Source organism: Phytophthora infestans, genomic scaffold (assembly GCF_000142945.1).
Source record: "Phytophthora infestans T30-4 supercont1.38 genomic scaffold, whole genome shotgun sequence".
Classification (NCBI taxonomy): Eukaryota; Oomycota; class Peronosporomycetes; order Peronosporales; family Peronosporaceae; genus Phytophthora; species Phytophthora infestans.
The window spans coordinates 538,114-552,253 of record NW_003303721.1 but is presented as its reverse complement, the minus strand read 5'-3'; the positions used below and the strand labels follow the sequence as shown (position 1 = coordinate 552,253).

Genomic DNA, 14,140 nt, shown 5'->3' with positions numbered 1-14,140 from the left:
TTGTGATTGATTATGTGTAGATAAATGCCTGTGTTCAGGTGGTGGATTCTGAGAAGATGATCTTCGCTGTGAGGATAACGAGATGCCGACTGGAACACAATCATCGGCTTTCGGACCATTCGTTTAGAGCACATCCAACAAATCGTCTTGTGCTGAATGAGGATGCTTTACAGACAGTGGATGTACTTCGACAGGCTGGTGCTAAGAAGTCGAGTATTATGAAGTACATTACGGAAAAGTCGGACAGCAACCCGACTTCGCAGGATGTCCACAATCTTATTCGTAAGTTGAAGGCTCGGGAATTACGAGATGGCCCGAGCACTAGTGAAAAGCGGTTGAGGAAGTGGATGAAGCAATTTGGTGACCGCCCTGGTAATGTTGGTCGGAATTTCCTCGACGATGTAAATACGAAGGTAGCTGGTGTGAATAATTTGGGTTGAATTGAAAAGGTGAAAACTTAACTCTATGTTTATCGTGTTTTGAGCATACAGAAAGTGGCGACCTGCATCACCCTGCAGACGAATCATATGAGGACTCTGTTCGAGCAGTTTCCTGAAGTTCTTTTGATTGACGCCACCCACGGAACGAATCGGTCTAAGTACAAGGTCGACAGTTTTGGCTGCGGGATGTATGTCTTGCTGGCGTTTGAAGTGTTTGCCGGGGCCGACGGACTTAGCTACCTGAATAGAAAGGAACTACAGTAGCTGCGCTATCGATACCTCTGCATGTGCGTGTAAGCCTAACAAGTGAGCAATCGTTTTATTTTAGAAAAACGTTTTTGAGTGCTAAGTTGGACCCGCTGTGAGCTGAGTACATTGAATGCTTTGCGCTCTTCGTCATATTCAGAGTCTTAATATCCGAGTATACGCGCTGGACACGTATACTTGGAGTGCGTTTCTTTTGATTGCACAACTGGACCTTTATCTAGTCGGGGTCAGTCGGGCATCCGTCGGGTTGGGTCGGGCAATGTAGCCTGACTCTTTCACATCCAGTCGGGCTAGATAACGAGTGCCTTGAAAAAAATCAAATTTTAAATTTACTCTACTGAAACAAGATGATAACCGCGTACCAACGTTTTAACAATAACCCATTTCACGCGCAATTAACTAACTAAACTAACCAAATTTCGGAGCGTTGGAACACGTTCCTCATTCATCCGAGGAAGACGTGGCCGAGAACTCGCTGTTGGACCGGTACCCTCCCAGTCTCGTTGGCGCCAAGGCCTGATCCCTGGCCACTTGCAGAGCACTAATTTCCAATGCATCCTTGATACAAACCGGGCAGAACGTCACCTTGCGCTTCTCGTACTTGAGATCCGGCTCCATGAAGGTAAGGAGTTTGCGTACCCGACAGGAGCGACATACAGCGTTAAAGCACAGTTTGCACGACCCACGGGTGGTACTGAGCTTGCCAATGCGACTGTGGCTGACGGACGACGAGCAGCTCACACACTTGTCGTCACTGCGTTTGGTGCCCATTTGCTTTTTCTGCGCGTTGCGATGCTGCATGATCCACGCCAGCTTCTTCATCTCGCCGCAGTGCGCGTAGCCCGTGCAAGCTAAAAACATCGAAGCGACCGGGTGCACCAACAGTGACTTGAGCACCGGACTTCCCGGATCGCACGCCCCGGTCGCGTAAACTTCAACCGAGAGATCGCGGTCCTGACGGAAGAACGCGCACAAGTGGCAGTTGGCACGCACAAGATTGGGCAGTTCCGGGGCTTGCGGCAGGCCGATGGAATGCTGGATGTGGTAACCGACCTGTTCGCCGTCCTTCATCCGTAAAATACCCGTAGCCTCCATGTAGACAAAGTCACGGTTCTTCACCAAACTCGTCGAACGTAGCGGTAGATCCAGCTGCATCCACTTGAGTACAAGCGACTGTAGTGGGTCCTCCGGCGTAGGTTTGACGATCGTGGATAATACGGAAGCGCTGCTGATGTCGTCGATGTACGACGCCTTGAGACGCATCAGCTCCAGTGTGGGACTAATGACTCCGAACATGACGTCTTCCAGCTTGCCTGGAATGGAGCCCTCGCACAGAACAACCGACATGTTCGACGCTTCGTCCTCCTTTTTAGAAGAGTGTTTGTCCTTGCTGTCCCGTTCAAAGTGTAGACGTACATTGTCCTTGGTCTTGAAGAGTTTCCAGCGGTTGGTATCCACCTGTCGGCTCTTGTCGGCACGGTATTCTCTGTAGTTCGGAAGATGCTCCTCGATGAAAGTTGATACGAGCGCCTGAAGCTCCGCTTTGTCAGCCACCGACAGCTCGAAATTAGGGAAGCGGTTCTGCACGAATCGATCCCTTGCCATACTTGCGGTTCTGACAGCAAAAAACAAAGTGGATTGGACAACGTCTTCTATAATAGTCGAGGAAGTTCTCACGCCACGATTCCGCTAATCCAATGCACGCCGGTCCTGTCCGTTGGTCGAAGAGCGTGCAGTGCAGGCTCAGGCTCGAGATTATCAACGTGGATCGGAGTCGGCTTGCTGCAAGCATGTGGCCGGGCCACAAGGACACAAACCATCCCCGTCGGAAGGAGGTAGGAATTACTGATAAGTCCACATAAACTCTCTGTTAGCTGGTTTCCCTGCTGTCTTTAATTACACGGAAGAACGTTAGAACATGGAGGGATGGAGGTCTTTGGCCGGTGTTGCTGGTGCGAGTTTGCCAAGCCTGTCGTTCTTGATCCTTTAATTGTTTATACCATTCAAGACCGTGTGGTTTTGAGTCGGTGACGACATGGTGAAAAACGCTGCTACGCTTTCCCCCCGATGGGAAATGCCAACTCTCTGTGTGACGCCGACAAATTGACAAAAACGTCGGTCGATCAACTCGATTTGAGGCCAGCCGGACCTGTTGATGCCGGCACCGCAAGCTTGCTTACTTTTTACCATAGATTATTAATACATGTAGTCGATTGTAAACACGACATCGTGGCAACGCACTCAAGGGGATCTTTCCGTGTGTCGCTGGAGAACACCATTGCTATAAACGACGACAGCGCTTCAATCTTTCGCGTGGTTATCTTTCGTGCGGAAGTTCAGTTCTTTCTAACAATTCAATCCCGTGTTGAGCGAGTTCTGGTATCACAGCAAACTGCGTTTGGTCAGCTGGACTGTGCTTCGAATTGTTTGAACGCTTGCAAACTACTGTATACCGAGATTTATTTGACGAATTCGCCGACCAACGATTGCTCAGTCGGTAGAAGACTCGTCCTTCTGCTTCTTTTCCATTGCAGGCTGGATATGGTTCGCGCTCACAGCTGTCGATGCTACTGCAAGTCTTGTCCAACATGTATCCATAAACGTCGTAAAAACACTTGGAGTGGTGTCCAACGTCCAGGGTCGGACTTGGATGGAGCTCTCACTTTTTCAAAGGACTCAAGAGTCGATAAGATGACTCAGGCACTTTTACATTCTCTTCATTTAGATAAGTGTACATGTTTCACGAAAGATTGACTTCTAAAACAATTCACTGGCGAAAAACAAATCGACTAGTTCAATTTTTACGAGTGAAGAAACCAGGGTTAAATATGGAAAACATGAGCCGCAAAGAGACACTTAGTAGCTAAGAAACTCAAAATGTTCAACGGTCCTCGTGCTTTTCTTGTCCTCCTATTGATATACCCAGAAAAAGTATGAATTCCGAAGTCTTGTCGTGGAGCTTTCGCTCTCAAAGAGACAAAGACCACCGCTGCATCTGCAGAAATGGACGACGTGGCAAGAGTTCCGCATCGACTAGATGTCGAGCCCCCAAGCGACGATAGAAGTAGACAACACCGATACAGAGTGCTGGGTGCTTCCCTCCTCATGGTTCTGTTCATGACGGCCTACGCGACCAACCCAACAACCTTTAGGTCCAATGACCACAGTGTCGCCTTCACCCCTATGGAGACGGATGATCCTACAGTTGAGATGATAGACTTAGCACCTCCTAACGCTGAGTCCACCTCCCGGTCGGTCAATCTAGGAATGGGGTGTCCGGAATTTCAGCACGCGTTCGACAGCGCGACACCAGGAAGTGCGACTCCATTCCGGTCGTTTACACTAACAAAAGGCAGCGGATATGCCCATGTGGGGCTTCGCTTTAGTAAACTCTGGATGCCAAATGGGGTCTATGTTGTGCTTCGCGCAGTTGAAGGTTTTGACACCCCGGATCGAACGTTAAACCTCTCCACAAACTACCCCAGTGGCCGAAACTACGGCAACGTGGTAGCACCTCCAGTTCTCACAAAAGAGTTTCGGATCGAATTCTACCGCGACGAAGTCGGCTCCAGTGACATCGACGAGACGGATTTCATTGGAAATGTCTTCAGTGTAGCCGACAGCGACTCGAAATGCTTTGGCTTTGTGGTGGATTCGTACGATTACGTTCTCATGAATGCCAAGGACCCCATTGTCGCTACCGGTGCGTCGATCTGCGCTGCGGATAATACGAAGAACGCTATCTGCTACTACGCTGAGAACACTACACGGACGGCGTATTTGGCTTCACGCTCTGTCGCGCGCCTGAAGATCCCGAAAGGATCCGGAGAATGGGCCAGTTGTACGGGCTGGCTACTTGGTAACCAAGGTCACATTATGACCAATTATCATTGTGTCTCCACTGATGAAAAAGCTAGCGGCACCAGGGTGGAGTTTATGGCGGAGGACAAGTCTTGTAGCGATAGTTTCTCGTGCGCATTGGGCGAATGTGAAGGTGGTGTGGTGGCTATATCGACTGAACTGGTACACGCCAGCAAGGAGCTTGACTACGCGTTGCTGAAGCTACCGACAAGCGGTGTTGAGGCGGCTCAGAGTTATGGGTATCTACGGTTAAAGACTCGTTCCGGAGTGGTTGGAGAACAGCTGTACATCCCTCAGCATCCGATGGGCAAGAATAAACGCATTGCTGTTGAAGATGACTACGCTAGCAACGTTGCTTTACTGAGTTTGAGTGCTAGTACTTGTGGGACGGAGGGGTATTCGTACAGTGGTGATACGCAGACTGGATCATCCGGGTCCCCGGTAATATCGTTCTCGGATCATGGCGTCGTGGCACTTCATCATTGTGGCGAAATGTGCGCAAATACTGGGATTCCCGCGAAAGATATTGTCGATGATTTGGCTACACAAGGTATAAATCTGGCAGAATTTGACGGTATCGACGATGGATCGAATAGTTTCGAAAACATTGAACGAATCCCAGAGTACATCCCACCAGTCCACGAAGCAGCGCTGTCTTTAACTCCACGTCTGACGCTTGATGGGGCCATTATCCTGGCTTCGGGCTTCGTTACGATTGATAAAGTGGAGTTTACTCTGACAAAAGATACCATCGTTTCTTTCGCTGTAGTTTCAGCAGAGATCGCCGATGACGACACGTTCGTGGACCTGAATGGAGACTGCCGGGCGTCGTACCTGGATTCGGTCATGTATCTCTTTCCCAAGGACAGTTCAACAAATACTTTTTTTGTCGACGACAGCAACGTAAATGATTTCATGGCTGGTGGCTCGGTCAGTTTCCGTGATCCTCATAAGACTACATCACTTAAGAAAGGCTCGTACGTACTTGCTGTTGCTCCTACGGGGTCAAGCTCAGACGATGCTCTGGCGGGTAAGGCGAAACTCAACGATGCCCCGGAAATTTACGCGTGCCGAACGCGTAGTTCGTATGGCTCTTACAAGCTGAAAATCTCCAGTACCGAAGGCGAAAACCCTTTTCAGTTTACTAGGCTGCCAGCTACCTTTGGAATCGATCCAACGCAGTGCCAAAAGACAGCAGAGGCGATCTGTTCTGGCTGATTATTAAGAAATGAAAACATTAATTTGACAGCTTCACAGCCTTTAATGTGTCAATTGTCTTAGAATGGTAACATCGTAAAGAGCTCGTGTTCGACGTAGCAGTGAGACCATCGTAAGCTAGAAAGATGAAATCACATTCTGTGCGTTTTGAGAAAATCAGGACTTGAGATAACAAAAATTGCTGCTGGTGTGCTAAATGTAGTACCTGTGGACACTACCTTAGTTAGCAAGATGATTAAGAATGAATTGCTACACAAAGTTGGGTTCTACGGTTGTTTTACTTTTATGTGGCAGGAAAAGTACTTTTAAACAAAATTTGTGCTTCTTACAAGAAATGATTTTGTTTTGCAAAAGAATTTACAATTTTATCAATATAAAACTATCCGGAAGATTACCGGTACGGACAAACGTACAGTATGCTCACAAAAGTTGTCAATATGCCGGCACCATCCTTAGCTTCTCGGGTATATCTCGCCTTCGACGACTTGTCCCGGGCCGGCAAGCGTGCGTGCTTCTCTTCATCCTTCTGCATCAATATCCTCTCTTTTTGGTCTCCCTGCTCATACCTTTTTCTCCCGTGTAGATGTCCTGCACTTTGCTAAATTCGATGGCGCCCAAGCTCTTCCGGTACCCCAAGCGACAGTCGAAACGCTGCTCACTGCAGAACTGAGCACCTTCGTGCAGATCTTCCAGTGGCCAGGCAACCAAGCGATGGCCATTACAGTAAACACTGCCGAGCTGCAGGCCTCACAGCGGTGGGAGCTGGCCGATGCTCTAGTCTCCGCTCTTAGTCAGGCCGATGTCCAGGAGCTCACGATCCTAGCGGCCCTGCACTTGCCGTACGCCAAGGAAGGCGGCCTCAACGTGTTCTACAGTGGCCTGAATGGCCACGTAGAGAAGGATGCTAAACTGTCACTGGCCGATCCGTCCTGGGAGGTCAAGGACCCGTGGCTCAGTGCCTTCCTGCATTTGATCAAGGTGGAGCAGTGGCCACGTTCCCACCTGCTGCTGGCCAAGGGATACAAGCCCGGCCGAGACCTGTCCGGCACCTATGAGGCTGTGGCCGCTTTGGGCCAAGCACTGCAGCTCTTTACGAAGGACAAAGTGACAGTTGATAGTCAAGAAGTGCAGCGCGGCCTGCCTCGGCGATTGGCCATGGAGAAGACCGCTTCAACTACAGGTGACGACCACCTCACCCTGCTCTACCATTAGACGGGAGCTAAAAGCTAAACGAAGACAATGCGTTGTTGACGGCCGACAGCGGGAGTGCACATTTTATCCATTTCTCACTCGTATTCAGGTCGGCCATTCATTGCTCTGTTGATTGTGGGCTTCCCTCTCTTGGTCTTTTATGTCCGCAGTCGCTATCAGCTAGCTAGCGTCCCTGTCCTCGACGTACGACACTAAAAACAAGGTCTACTTACTCCATGAGCAGCACGACCTTGCGCTTCGTTGTGCGGGCGACGGCGGCCTGCAGCGCGTCGTCAAAGTCCTCGAACTTATATGTCTGAATCCAGGTGCGCAGCTTGCCGGCCTCCACCAGGCCTGCGAGCTCCGAGAGCATAGCAGCACGCTCCTCGACGGTCGAGTCCTTGACCCACTGGCTGAGCCAGAAACCCTTAAGCGTGATGTCGTGGAAGATGAGCGAGCCCGTGCCCACGGCCACGGCCTCCTTGCCCATGCCGCCGTACGTGACGTGCACACCCTTCTTGGCCAGCACCTTGGCCATCTCTAAGCTGGTCTTGCCGCCCACGCAGTTGAGCGCGAGCTTGGGGGCCGGCAGGTCCGAGATGAGCTCCTTGAACTTGGCCGAGCCAGCGTAGTCGGCCGTGCAAACGATGTCGGCGCCAAGGGACTTGAGGTGTTCCACTGTCTCATCATACTCGCCGTCGTCGCGAATGATGTTGATGGTCTTAATGCCACGCAGAGCGGCCAGTTGGATGACGGCCTGGCCCACGGCGCTGTTGGCGCCGTTCTGGATCACCACGTCGCCCTTGCTGAGCGTCGTGAAGTCGGCCAGCATGCGGTAGGCCGTCGCCGGGTTCACGGCCAGCGTGGCGGCGTCCTCCACCTTGATCTTGTCCGAGACTTTCATCACATCGGCGCTGTCGGCCACCGCCTTGCTGCGCCATGTACCTGTGCATTAAAAAACTATTAAATTGTCTTGAAAAAAACTATACTTAAGCGGAAAGCACGCACCGAAGCCGGCACCCGTGGGGATGACGCGGTCATTGACCTTGACGTTGGTGACGCCGGAGCCCACAGCCGTAACGATGGCCACACCCTCATTGCCGGCCACGGCCGGGAGCTTGGGCTTGATAGCATAAGCGCCCTGGATCTGGGAAAGATCGGCCACATTGATAGGCGCGGCCAGGAACTTCAGCGCCACTTGGCCCTGCGCCGGAGCCGCCTCCTTGTCGTCGGCCTCCGTCCTGGCAACAAATGACGATTAATTAGCGATACAAACTCCTGGCCAAGACGACACTCGCGATGGCCGCGACGTACTTGAGGACGGAGAGAGGGTGGCCGAGCTCCGCGTAGCGGATAGTGCTCATGGAGCGCTTGCCCTGCTTGGCGAGGCCCTTGACGGCGGTGGAGATCATGCTGCTAGACTACTTTGACTTGAGTGTGCGGCTGTGCGGGCCGCTCGATTCTTTGACTTAAAGTTTGTAAGGCTCAGTCCGCCGCGCTTAGCAAGACTGTGGATAGAAATATTTTAGATTTATTAGGCGTTATGAGAGGTCTCATTGAAACTTTTAGCAACTTCGGCATCCGATTCGGCAACTTTAGTGCAAAGATTCGGTAACTTTGGCGAAAACTTAGCGCATTGAAGCCTAATTGGCGTTGAAGCGAAGCATTGTTCAATCCATTTAGCATCGCGGGGTCTCTTGCGCGTTGCGTTGTTATTGTCCAGCCTTCCGTCATCTTGACCTGCTACAGCTTCTGCGTTTTGACCGACAACAGCGGCTCGACCGTCTTGGTGGTCGGCATCTAAGCTGTGGTCTGTTTCTGAATTGAACAGACCGATCCCGCCTTCGACGAGCGTCGCCGTTGTCATCCAGAACTCCATCGTCGTCGACTTGGACACCGTAATCGTGGAGACCATCACCGCCGTGACGTTCGGGGTCGGACTCTTCGTCGGCTCCAGCAGCCCTCGGTTCTTGGCCATGAGCGATCCGCTCACACCGCTGGTATTCCCGGTAGATGGCCCGAAGCCGCAGCTCTGTTCGCCAAGCCAGAGCTGAAGAAGAAGACCGCGCACGTCAAAGTGTTCGAGGAGCCCCACGAACAGCTCCTCCGACGGGCGTGTCAGCGGAGCCGTAACACTCCACAAGTCGCATGGACAGCACGCTGCGTTCGTATTCTTCGCTTAGAGCATCCAGGACCGCCTATGTAGAGCTGACGCTTGGGACAACAGGCATCGTCGGACAACGAGCGAGAATGATGTCGTTAAGCTGGTTCCTTGTTAGAGCTGTTGCGTACGCCTGGAACTGCGAAGCCAACGCGCGTTGAACCGCGGCGTGTTCATCCAAGACGAGCTCGGATACGAGGCTGACGGATTGCATTGAGAGCGACGAAGCCGAAGGCGAAATGACCCGATCATCTTGCCGACACCCGAGGCAACGTCAACAATACCAGCCATCTCGAGATTGCCTTTGCAAAGGCAACCGACGATGTTTGTAGGCGTCAGGAGCATGTGTTCTAGGCTAGAGCACATGAACTTCTAGCACCTTCATCGAACGCTCCAAGCAGCTTTTCTAGCAAACTCACGGCTTCGAGCAAAGTTACCTCAGGTTCGTCGTCCTGGGACGAGTGAGGCGAACGACTTGGTGTGTTCCCGCTGCTGCGACGTCGAATACGCTTCATTTGCTGTCTCTTAACCTGTGGCTTGCCTCCTCTCGGACGCTTCACAGCTCGCTTGGCTTAAGCTGCGCACAAGTCGTAACCTGCATCGTGGAAACCTGCTTGGCGGTAGCGACACTTGAGGCTGGCACAGTCTCGACCCTTTCTTGCTCTCCAGTCTTTATTTTAACTGCAGTCGTCACAGGTCTTTCTGCGCGCAGATCGTACGGGTGTTTGGCTCGGAACGCGGTGAACGAGCGCTCGCGAACGCTGCATGCGCGTGGGGCCTTGCACTATGTCGTCCAAGCTTAACAACGGTGTCGCGAATGTTTTTGGTAAAAACTTGAAGGGTGTCCGTAAAAATGTCGTAAAAAGTCCAGCGCCGCTGCTCCACCCAAACTCATTCAAGACAGTCAAAAGCTCATTGTGACTTTTGCAGAGTTGGAAGAAAGTGGTTGTCTCGACGGTGTTCCCGATGATTAATTAAAGTTTGAGATCCGTCAATTAGGCCTGGGGGGTCATCGATGCTCTTCGGGGCGCGGTGCTCGGGCCGATACTGTGGACGATTTTCTTGTTGATGGGAACCCTCCAGCATGTAGCAGTAGTACAACTACATATCTCGTCACGCTTTCTCAATGATCAACTGATATAATCTTTGAGACCTGAATTCTACCATGTTGTCAACTTGCATTACTGAGAGAAAGCGTACACTGCGTTTGTGCAATCGAAATTCTAGTAAATCATGCTCCTACGAGGGTTTTGCTCCTTCTTCCTCGCTGGTTTATTGCTCGGTGACGTCAAAGGACGAGGATGAGAGGTTACAGCAGCCTTCGTAGCTGGTAGCTCTGTCTTCTTTGCCTTTGGTGCTTTCTTGTTCTTCGGACTCTTTTTCGGGGACTTTGTCACTGGCGAGTCCGGAGGGAAAAGGTCTTCCAGCACACTGCGCTTCTCACGCGTCCAGTGTGTCAGATCGCAGCGAAGCTGTGTCAGTTTCTGCTGCGGAGGGTTATGAAACAGCAGCGATTCCTGCAACGAATTCATCGTGCCACTCATATACTGCACTCGTAATTGACTCAAGTCTTCCTCTTCAAAGACAAGCAACTCGACGAGCGTCTGAGTGCGAACAGTGACGGGCGAGTGTTGCCCTGGCTGCAAGACGCTCAGCTCTCCAAAAAGTTGACCAGTCGCAAGCACAGCGACCGTCACTTCCTCCGAGCGTTGCTGCTTTGCAGCAACGAGCGCTTGTGCATTGCTAACAAGCCGAGGGTTCGTAAGCATCCAGCCGTTGTCCAGCACCCAAGAACCATCACTCGAGCGAGACGTAAGCGCGTCTTCGGACTTGCTACCTCCGAGTCTGGACGGTACCAAAGTCCGATGCGTAGAGTTCGGAAACGCGATCGTCTTCACCACGTGACATACCCCTTTCTTGATAACATAGAGCTGCTTCACCACCTCGCCAGCTTTCAATGCGTCTTTATTCGGATCGACAAGTGTTGATCCGGAAACTGCAGCAAGAGCTGTCAGCATTTCTTCGGAACACGTCCCGAAAGCGTGACAGCGATGCAGGAATTGCAGCCGCTCTTCCAGCACTCGTTCCTCGTGTTCCCGTAGGATATTCAAGTAAATATCCACATCCAACAGCATGCAGCTCACCTCGCCCATACAGGAAAAAGTGGCCAGTTCTTTCGGACGTAGCGTGTTCGGAGCTGTCCGAGCTGCAGCGCCCAACCCGTTTAGTTGAAAGCCACTCAATGAACGCATTGATGGCAGTAGTGGGGAGCTGATTGAGCCCATACGAGGACGCAGCATTTGCTGTCGTTGCGCTCGATTTCGAAGCATGACAAGTCGACCGTCAGCGTTTGTCGCGCTTGACGGCTCAAGGCTAATTGTATCACCTTGGTACAGTGTGTTAAGCTCGCGCAGACTTGGACCCTGGAACGTAATAGTCTTCACTAGTGACGCTACATCATCCAGCACAACGTGGAAACTTGACGAAAACCTTCCTTGTTCGACGACAATTTGGTCATTCTCGAAGCGGTAGTACGTGGCCTCCCTCATACATCGCTCGACCATAGCCAGTCGCATGCCGCGGAAAAATCCCCAACAACGAGCTAGCCGTGCTGCTTCAGCCACATCACTTCGACTACGTGTTCTTCCTGGATTCTGGTTTAAGAACTGTTCGAGCCAAGCTTTCGCACTGCTTTCTTGGGCTTCATACGCCAACGCGGCTGAAGAATTGGGAGGTTCTACTGGAGTCTCAAGTAGGAGATTCTGGTGTGAATCATTCGGTGAAGCCGTCGGATGACGAAGTGTTTCGAGCCAAGAGTAGTCGAAGATGGCTTCTTTGAATCTCCCCATTTCCTTGAGAACTCGAGCTCGACTTTCGACAAAAAGCGGATTCTTCGAATCCAGTTTCAGTGCTTTGCTCAAGTCCTTGACTGCTTCAGCATGTCGCCTCAATTTGTACAACGCGCAGCCGCGGTTGTACAGTGCGGACGCGGCATGATCCGGATCACTGCGTGAACACTCCAGGAAATCTTCAGCAGCTTGAGCATATTGCTGCAAACGGTAGTACGCGTAGCCTCGACTGAACTGCGTCGACACCGAATGTTGAGCACTTGATACAGAACCTCCGCTTCCCATCTGCAGGCCTAATGCACCCAGTGCATTGTAACTTGGAGTGGATACTTTTTTCTTCAAAATCTGCGAAGACTTGGCGACAATCTCTTTGAACAACTCGGGAGATCGATGAGTGACATTCCGAGCTGATAAATCGGCGTCCTGCAAAAGCATAAAGTTTACATTACTATTGCAAATATAACCGTAGACATTAAACTTACCGTGGACAGTTTGCCTTCGATTGGGACCAAACATTGCAAAGGAATCGAAGGAAGGGGGCGCAACCGACCTCGAGCAGTGCTCTTGCTCTTATCGCCGCCATTACCTACCGCTTGTTCTAGTGGCTGAGGCATCGAACATAACTCGAATGTCCAAAATTTCTATTTTGAGTATATCCTTTTTTTTGTTGAAAGGTGATATTTTCTTACATGACGAGAACTAGCATAATTAGCTGGCCGCACCAATCTCCTTTAGCCTATCGGCGTAGCGCAACGTGTTGAGAGTGTGGTTGCAGCTTTCTGAGCAAGGTGAAATAGTGGCGATCATGATCGTCTTGGAGTTTTGCGAAAGGAAGCTGTCGCGGAGGAGTTGCGTAAGTTTGCTTTGACGGAAGGGAATGTGAGTTGCACCTCGATCCAGCGCGCGGATGCATTCCTTAAGCGCCAACAAGCTCTTGTTGATCTCCGCTCCTTCCATTCTCGTGTTCTTCTTGTCGCTCTGAGTGTCACTTGCACGCTCACTACCAGCCAGATCGACCATGGAGAGTCTTGCCAGGGCCGCGTTATGGTCTTCGGCATACAACGTCACCCGCAGTAAAGCGTGCGAGCGAGAAGAATCATCGTGGACAGCATTGGCGCTCGTGGCTCGTGCTTGTTCTCCACGTTGAACAAGCTCAAGCAGTTCATCCGCATTGGTAGCGGGTAGTTCTTTCAGTCCGGGCAACTGTACTGCGCCATCACCGTCCTCCATAAGCTGCACACGTGCTCGTCCATTGAGCAAGTCGTTGACATTATTCATATAAATCTCATAGAAACTCACCCCCGCAGTGATACGCGAGTTGCGTCGACTCGAAGTTGCTTTTAGCTCATCAAGATGATGAAATAAATCCACTGCAGCTTGTCGATAAATGGACTTCATAGTGTACGTCTTGCCCGAGCCAGTTTGGCCGTACGCAAACACTGTGAGGCTGGTGGTATCGTTCGAGGCAGTCGCTTCCGAGACGAGATACGGTACCATGGGTCCAACCGTGGCGTCGTAGATCTTGCTGTTCTCTTGCCATTCGTCGAAAACCCCGTCAAAACGGAACTGATGGTTCTCCAGCGTCTCGGACAAGTCCACGCGGAGTTTCGGTTCATGACACACGAGTTCTCGACGTGTTTTGTTGGCGCTTTCATCCTGTGAAGCGAATAAACACGAGATGATGTCGTAGCCCTTTTTCTTGCGTTCTTTCTTGGCTAGAGGACGCTTACGAATAAAGACCGAGAGTCGGGGGGCTTCTGCTGCTTTAACTAGCGTCGCTGGCGTCGGTGGAGGCTGTATGGATGCGGTTAATGACAGCAAAGGTAATTGCTGCAGCGTTTCTTGTTGCTGTTGAGTGGGAGGAAGTGCGTCGCGGTATTGTTGAATTAACCGTCGAAATTTATAACCTGCGTCATCGCCGTGTTCTTTCAGTTCTTTTTCCACTCGACGCTTCTCTTCGGCCTGTTGCGCACGACGAGCTTCTCGTTTGCGTTTGATCTCGTTTAGAGCGTTCATAGTCGACTTTTTCGGCTTTAGAGGTCGGTTAATCGCCTTAGCCTGTCTTTGACAGGTTAGTGGAGATAACCTCTCGGACTCCTGCTTATCCTGTTTTTGTTCTTCTGTTAAGCTGTCTCGCGATAGCCTGTCTCGGG

General features: G+C 51.2%; 7 protein-coding genes across 7 annotated transcripts; 2 read left to right on the top strand and 5 right to left on the bottom strand.

Annotated features, from left to right (window-relative positions):
- Nucleotides 1-1,148: 1,148 nt before the first annotated feature.
- Nucleotides 1,149-2,312, bottom strand: PITG_15048 (uncharacterized protein; the record flags this gene model as incomplete). The annotated part of the gene is made up of 2 exons (XM_002898178.1): nucleotides 1,149-2,072; nucleotides 2,124-2,312. 2 exons carry the CDS (start codon nucleotides 2,310-2,312, stop codon nucleotides 1,149-1,151), a joined length of 1,113 nt encoding a protein of 370 aa, XP_002898224.1.
- Nucleotides 2,313-3,710: 1,398 nt separating this feature from the next.
- Nucleotides 3,711-5,786, top strand: PITG_15047 (uncharacterized protein; the record flags this gene model as incomplete). Its single annotated transcript, XM_002898177.1, has 1 exon — nucleotides 3,711-5,786. The coding sequence occupies one exon, from the start codon at nucleotides 3,711-3,713 to the stop codon at nucleotides 5,784-5,786; it is 2,076 nt and encodes a 691-aa protein (XP_002898223.1).
- Nucleotides 5,787-6,223: 437 nt separating this feature from the next.
- PITG_15046 (uncharacterized protein) lies at nucleotides 6,224-6,998 on the top strand (the record flags this gene model as incomplete). The annotated part of the gene is made up of 2 exons (XM_002898176.1): nucleotides 6,224-6,290; nucleotides 6,370-6,998. 2 exons carry the CDS (start codon nucleotides 6,224-6,226, stop codon nucleotides 6,996-6,998), a joined length of 696 nt encoding a protein of 231 aa, XP_002898222.1.
- A 136-nt stretch (nucleotides 6,999-7,134) lies between these two features.
- Nucleotides 7,135-8,443, bottom strand: PITG_15045 (trans-2-enoyl-CoA reductase, putative; the record flags this gene model as incomplete). The annotated part of the gene is made up of 3 exons (XM_002898175.1): nucleotides 7,135-7,922; nucleotides 7,986-8,218; nucleotides 8,292-8,443. The coding sequence occupies 3 exons, from the start codon at nucleotides 8,387-8,389 to the stop codon at nucleotides 7,207-7,209; spliced, it is 1,047 nt and encodes a 348-aa protein (XP_002898221.1).
- Nucleotides 8,444-8,656: 213 nt separating this feature from the next.
- PITG_15044 (uncharacterized protein) lies at nucleotides 8,657-9,653 on the bottom strand (the record flags this gene model as incomplete). The annotated part of the gene is made up of 3 exons (XM_002898174.1): nucleotides 8,657-8,673; nucleotides 8,718-9,027; nucleotides 9,576-9,653. 3 exons carry the CDS (start codon nucleotides 9,651-9,653, stop codon nucleotides 8,657-8,659), a joined length of 405 nt encoding a protein of 134 aa, XP_002898220.1.
- Nucleotides 9,654-10,361: 708 nt separating this feature from the next.
- On the bottom strand, nucleotides 10,362-12,601 carry PITG_15043 (uncharacterized protein; the record flags this gene model as incomplete). Its single annotated transcript, XM_002898173.1, has 5 exons — nucleotides 10,362-10,967; nucleotides 11,040-11,857; nucleotides 11,936-12,272; nucleotides 12,318-12,410; nucleotides 12,470-12,601. 5 exons carry the CDS (start codon nucleotides 12,599-12,601, stop codon nucleotides 10,362-10,364), a joined length of 1,986 nt encoding a protein of 661 aa, XP_002898219.1.
- A 94-nt stretch (nucleotides 12,602-12,695) lies between these two features.
- PITG_15042 (sporangia-induced kinesin-like protein) lies at nucleotides 12,696-14,003 on the bottom strand (the record flags this gene model as incomplete). The annotated part of the gene is made up of 1 exon (XM_002898172.1): nucleotides 12,696-14,003. One exon carries the CDS (start codon nucleotides 14,001-14,003, stop codon nucleotides 12,696-12,698), a length of 1,308 nt encoding a protein of 435 aa, XP_002898218.1.
- Nucleotides 14,004-14,140: the final 137 nt, after the last annotated feature.